Consider the following 6,936-nt stretch of genomic DNA (forward strand, 5'->3'; position numbering starts at 1 on the left):
AAAGGATTTCCTAAGAGAATATTAAATGTGTATTACATGTTGATAATTATCCCGTAGGTCAATTCACAGACTACAGGAAACTGGGTGATGCCCCTTAAAACAGTCCGTTGGGCTTCTAACTCTCAGCGGTGGCGTACGCAAGTAAAAAACTACCGTTTATCCAAAAAAGCTGAATATGAGCCTTTGGATTACCAAGAATAGACACAGGTTTGATATCTGCAACAGCCAGGGAGTGTCCTAAGAGATCCACATTTTATTAAAACACACTTGCACTATAACAAAGGGTTGAACTGTATTATATTTTGAAGTTTGCTGTAACATATCAATCATTAAAACCGATTAACAGAACTACATGAACAAAGGCAACATTACTTTAAGATGCAACAGGTTATGTGAAACTGACAACCAGTACACCAGCATACTGAGTGCCTGAAACAACATTGTCTAGTGGTGTTGGTTGTACTCATATACAGTAGAGTTTGTAGTTTGAGAGGAGGATATTTCAACATTTTGAATTTGTGAATTCACTCACTGAACAACACAATTAAAAAAGAAATCATTTCTACAGGGGTTTCTGTTCGCGTACACTTTGTCATTTTCTGGATTCGATCATTTACTCACTGAACAACATGAACATATTCATTGCTGTGAACATTCGAGCAGGTGTATTCTCAGTCACTCCACTGCCTCTCTACAGTATGTTGGTCTCACAGGAGCCAGGCTGCAGTATCTGAAGAGTGACAACGAGTTTAACGGCTTTTCGAAACCAGCGGTAGAACAGGGCATAAATCAAAGGGTTTAGAGTGGAGTTAAAAAAGAAGAGATAGAACACAAAGGTTGCAGATGGGTTATTGAGCAAGTTGTCGCCTGCAACAGAGACACAGTAATATGGGCAGAAACACATTAGAAACACAACTACAACAACGCTAAGAGTCCTGGCTGCTTTCAGCTCAGATTTCTTTCTTGTTAGAGCCACCGAAAGCTGCAGTGGAACAGCTGTAATGTGAGAGCGCATGGCACGAGCCTGAGACACAGCCACCACAAATACAGTCATGTACAGAATTATGATGACAGTAATGGGAATAATGAAGGTCAGAACAAGGTCAACAGCTCCCGCAATATATTCAGTGACAATCACACACTCTCCGGAACAGGAATTAAACCTGGCCGGTTGAGTCAGGTCTTCCTTTACAATGAGAACGCTGTAGAAAACAGAAAAGAACCAGCACAGACAGACACAGACTTTAACTCTTCTCTCAGTGACTCTGGTGGGGTAACGCAGAGGGTAACAAATAGCCACATAACGGTCAAGAGATATGAGCACCATGTCTCCTACTGAAGCCGAGGTAATGATGTAAGACAAACAATTATACAGGGCACACATCAGATCACCGAGAAACCAGCAGGCTGTTTGTCGAATGATTTCTCCAGGCATCAGCAGGAGGCCCAAGAGAAAGTCTGAGACAGCCAGAGAGAGGAGGAGGATGTTAGTGGGTGTGTGGAGCTGCCTGGAGGGAAAGAGAAAAATATCAATCAACCAACAAGGCCTCATATCGAAATGACAAAACAACACAAACCACTTAAAAGATGTCTTCTGATCTGCCGTATCTATAGTTGGCTAAGTGTAGACAATTAAAACTACAATACAAAACTGTCAGCAAGGTAGAATATAAGTCTAATGCCACAACGCAACAAGCTCAAAGACCATTCTCCTTGTTCCTATGCTGTCCAAGCTGTCCAACTTTTTGAAGTTAAAAAATGTAGATTCAACTGAGAAGTTTGTCTGCCTGAAGTGGGAGATTGAGATGATAATGAGCAGGTTGAGAGCTACAGTGAGCAGAGAGACGGAGGACAGAACAATGTTCAGGAGCAGAGCTTCGGACCCAGGAGATGGAGGCTTCTTGCAGGAGGTGTTGAGGAGGAGTGGAAAGCAGAGCTCTGCTCCATCGTTAACCTCCATCTTGAGAGATGTGCAGAGAGCTACAACTCTGGCAGCTTTCTGAACAAGACTCACTCATATAACGGCTTTACCTCTCTCACCTTGCCTTAATGTGTCCCCTCCTCATTCTCTCAGCGTCTTTTGGACTCTAATGTCCCCCTCCCTTGTCATGCATATCACATCATCTTCATCACTTTCCCTGAAGACCTACCTCTCTCACTATCTCTCTCACCTATACCCCCTCTCTTTATTCTATACCTTTTTACATATGTTCCCTTGTACTTAGGCACTATTGGGTGGAGGACCAGCAAGAATGGCCATGGCAACCCCATAATATCCCTAACACATTTATGTAAATTTTGTAGTTTTTGTACAATTTAAGAATACAAGGATAGTTTAACAGAACCTGATTTAGTTTCTTTAATTATGTTTTAAACGTTGAACATTATTCTGTAAGTCTCAGTCCGTACTCCAGCTCAGCACAGGAGGCAGTGTTAAACCCTTTAACCGCAGTTAAAAAATAAACAACACTAAAGAAGAAGTTGATAGCGTGTTCAACAGGTGTGTGATTTGCAACAAATACAACCACTTAACTTAGCGTAGCAGATTTCCTTTTCACAATTGACGTTTTTTGGCCCCCAAACGGCCACGTAATGTGCATTCAAAGACCCACAACGGTTTGAAATGAGAGTCCGACCACCACTAACACAAATTCAGAGCCCCTGGAAAAACGAGAGGATCGGGAATGGGAGATCACAAAGAAACATGCAGGAGTTTGCGTGAGCCTCGGCTAAGCTTAGCTAATGTCGATACCAATGTGGATGTAAGCCAACATCCACAACAAGGGAAAAGACATCTAGCTCTTTGAAAGTACCCACAGACTTTTTGGAATCAAAAAACAAGCTTCAAGATGACTGCTTTAAAACTGTCTTTTTACACTACACACTGGCTAAAATCCAGCATCCCTATATATATCCATATTTTGTTGTTTTTTTATGGCCACCATGGATTTCAAACCCAGGGTTCATTCTCAACAGCGTCTGTTACGGCAACACTCAAGCCTCACTGCAAAAGTGTGGGTCACAAATTTTCAGTGGAGGCTTGGACTGCATTCAGGCTAAAACATTACAAGAACGCATGCCAAGGTATCGCTCAGAGAGGCCAAGCTGAGGGTGAGCAATCAACTGAAACAGGGATATGTCATTGAGTCGCTGCACCTTACCAGACTTTAATTTACTGACAACATCTTAGAAGTGTATTCAGGGGCATCACTAGCAACCTGAAGTAGTTAGAAAATACAACTGGAGGTAGGGGATGCATTAGCAATAGCCAGTATCCAAGGACCTACAGTAACCAGAACCATCCATCTACCATTTTCCACATCTTATCTGTGGCCAGATCACAGTGGCACCAGGCTAAGCAAGGTAGTCCAGATGCCCCTCTTCCCAGTAAGGTCTTAAAGCTCCTCCTGGGGGATCCCGAGCCAGATGAGATAAATAATCTCTCCAGCATATTCTCGGTCTACCCTGGGGTCTCCTACCTGTTGGACCTGTCCAGAAAACCTCCAAAGGGAGTCATCCAGGAAGCATCCTTTTTAGATGCCCAACCTCATGAGGGAGCATGGCTTGACTCCAAGCTCCCTCCAGATGTCTGAGGTCCTTACCCTGTATCTCAGGGTGAGCCAAGCTATCCTATGGAGATAACTCATGACAGCAACTTGTATCTGCGATCTCATTCTTTTGGTCATTACTCAAAGCTCATGTCATAGGTGAGGGCTGGAAGGTAGACTGACTGGTAGATCGAGAGCTGGCGCAGCTCCCCATTCACCACAACTGCCCTGTAGTGGATATGATTAGAGTAATACTCTGTCTCTCCAGTCTACCAACTCTGCCTCCTCCACAGAGGACATGTCTGTTGGGTTCAGGTTAGCTCTTTTCACTGCTTGACAGCATCCTCAGTCAGGGTCAGCAGTTCTACTCCCTTGCTAAACTCACTATGAGCCATGACTGCTTGCCAGAAGTTCCATGAGGCCAACTGGAAGTCTTTCTCCACGGCCTCCCCAAACTCCAGTGTCACCCGGGTTTTTGCTTCAGCGACTACGGAAGCTGCAAACCCTCTGGACTCCTGGTAATTGTCTGCTGCCTCAGGAGACCCCTGGGCCGACCAAGACTGAAAAGCCTCCTTCTTCACAACCAGTGTCCTCCAGGTTGCTGCCACAACAGGCACTGACAACCTTCTGACCACAACTCTGAGCAGCCGACTCCACAATGCAGGCTTTGAAAATGGTCTGTTCAGATTCCATGACCCCGACCTTCCCAAATGCATGGGAAATTCTTCCAGTGGTGGAAGATAAAGACCTTGCAGACAATGGCCTAGCCCAGATGTTCCCAGTTCACCCTTACTTAAAAAATATCGATAAACCAACAAGGTCTCATATCTAAATGACAAAAAAGTTAGTGCCTTCTAAAACAATCCAAAGAATCATTTCAAAAAAACTTTGTGAGAGTTTTTTCTGATCTGCCAACAACAATTGTTAAGTTGTGGTTAAATTTAAGAAATTAAAATGACTTCCTTAAGGTCATGGCTGAAAGAAACTAAAGAATATCATTGGTAGAACTTGGTCTAATGTGCCGAGGTGCAACATTATTCAGTACTACCTCGATTCTTCTTGTAAATCTCAGTGTTCATGTTTCTAAAACTGAGAAATTGTAGGTTCTGCTGAGAAATGAATCTCTGCCTGAAGTGGGAGACTGAAATGATGACGAGCAGGTTGAGAACTACAGCGAGCAGAGAGACGGAAGGCAGCAGAATGTTCAGGGGCACAGCTTCGGTCCAAGGGGTTGATGGCTTCCTGCAGGAGGTGTTGAGGAGTTCTGGAAAGCAGAGCTCTGCTTCATCCTGGAGGAGGAGGAGGAGCTGCAGCTCTGGCAGCTCTCTGTCTAAAGCTCTCTTTCATACAACAGATTTATCTGTCTCTGCCAGTCCCTTCACCCCCCACCTCGTGTGTCTTGGTCTCTGTTGGACACTCATGTAACACACCTTCACCTTCTTAACCTGACTTTCACTCCAACCTTCTCTCACATCCTAGCTTGCCTGGCCTGTCTTCTTTCCTTTGGCCTACATCCCCATTCCCTTTTCTCCTTCACTTGCTTTTGCTCTGTGCATTCTCTACCTCTCAACTTCTCCCTCCTCCTCTGTTCTCCTTCCATCTTTCATCTACTTGCCTTCCAACCATTTCTTACTCAACAACCTGATGGAATTACAAAAATAATGAATGAGTTGAAAAATAATGAAATGGACATCGTTGCTTATCTTGTTCCAGAAAAATGCTTTAGTCAATGTTGGTCAGTGCAGGTCAAAGGTGAATGGGTCTTGTGAATCAGAACAACCGGCATTACTTCAGCTGGGTCTAACTGGGAATCCACATTAAAAGCCAGACATGAGCGCTACTGAAGGGTTTGGCCATTTTGTTTGGTACAGGCGAGGCTTTTAGCACTTTTGCCATTCACTGAAAACTGCTGTCTGAGAGTGAGAGGGATCCAAAACAGTACAGTTGTTGGCCAGAAATCCAAAGAGTGAGTTAAAAGAAAAAATAACATAATTGTTCAGCAATGATTGCATCACATGTTGATGTGTGTTGGTGGCATCTTGTGTTTATGCTGAAGCTTGATGTTCTTAACACCTCTGATTGCATTGACACCTCAGAGGTTGAGATGTCATCATCTGACACCGATCAACGTGGGTGTGAACAAACTTCCTGTCTGGAGAGGTTCAGCTCACTGGCATTGGGAGCAACTAATGGGCTCCCAATGCCAGGCAAATTAAATCTCTTGGGACTTAATTGTGTGTGTGTGTGTGTGTGTGTGTGTGTGTGTGTGTGTGTGTGTGTGTGTGTGTGTGTGTGTGTGTGTGTGTGTGTGTGTTTCAGGCCACAATACACAGTGAAATTTCAGAGGTAATGTACAGTAAATGGTTGTGGATGATCAATGGAGAAATGAGTTTCATGCACCTAATTTTAGTTCTGCTCATTAAATCCATTGTAGCCTTGTTTAATTTGATAATACTTGTTTTCCTGACTATATTTCTTAATACAGCTTTTCTTTGGCTATAATAAATTTGTTTTTTTTGTTGTTTTTACATACAGTATGCCAGCTTTTAGCGGTTGCTGCAGCTGTTGTGTAGAAGCCCCGAGGATGTGGAAGTTTAACAGTAGCTCATGTCTGGTGTAACTCAATTGAGGACACTCCGTGCCCCATTTGCGACCGTTATTCATTCATTGTTCCCACATGATGGTAAAAGTCAAAACATTTGTCCCCTGTTATCCAGCAGCGGTTGTAGATTTTGAAGGTAGCCTTGTGATTCCACAGACATCTACTGTCTGCCTGGAAAAATAAGATGTTGTCCAAGGTAAAACCAACATTTAAACCCAATATTTCCACAGACTGGTGATGGACAGGGTGAAGGACAGATAGCTCTTAAGGTTCGCTGCGCATAATGAAACATGAGCATCACATAGTGTTGTCCGCATTCGCCTGTTTTTATATGCGTTTTTTAAATTTGCACGCAACATAACCTGCCAGAAATTCAGAAAAACACTGCAACAGAGTTTTTTTTGCTCAGCTCAGGTGGGAAAGTTGCCAAATCAAAAACGAGAAGATGCACTAAAGGCTGACGGAAGCAGAATTTCTGAATACATGTTATGTTGCGATGCTACGTTTCTTCTTCTGTTGACGACGCCTTCACGTCCTGCTGCCACTCACCACTACAGGCCTCCAATCCACAAGAAAGCCCCCAAATTAAAAAAAAATAAATAAATAAGTGGGGTGTCAGGGAGCTATAACATACCTGTTTCAATCCAGATGAGGACCTTTGTTGCAAGTCACATCAGGAGGGATGTGACATAGTGGGAATGTCATCATTTAACCTCTTGCAGGTGGAGTCCAGCAAACGACGTGGTCCTTGTAGATAACTGGCGGACTTTTTGGGGAAGACCTGGT

General features: G+C 43.6%; 1 protein-coding gene across 1 annotated transcript; it reads right to left on the reverse strand.

Annotated features, from left to right (window-relative positions):
• Positions 1 to 509: 509 nt before the first annotated feature.
• On the reverse strand, positions 510 to 1,960 carry LOC120801763 (trace amine-associated receptor 13c-like). Its single transcript, XM_040148985.1, has 2 exons — positions 1,788 to 1,960; positions 510 to 1,508 (listed from the first exon to the last, which is right to left on the reverse strand). The coding sequence occupies exons 1-2, from the start codon at positions 1,958 to 1,960 to the stop codon at positions 692 to 694; spliced, it is 990 nt and encodes a 329-aa protein (XP_040004919.1). The 3' UTR covers positions 510 to 691.
• Positions 1,961 to 6,936: the final 4,976 nt, after the last annotated feature.

Source organism: Xiphias gladius, chromosome 16 (genome assembly GCF_016859285.1).
Source record: "Xiphias gladius isolate SHS-SW01 ecotype Sanya breed wild chromosome 16, ASM1685928v1, whole genome shotgun sequence".
In the NCBI taxonomy this organism is placed as follows: domain Eukaryota; kingdom Metazoa; phylum Chordata; class Actinopteri; order Istiophoriformes; family Xiphiidae; genus Xiphias; species Xiphias gladius.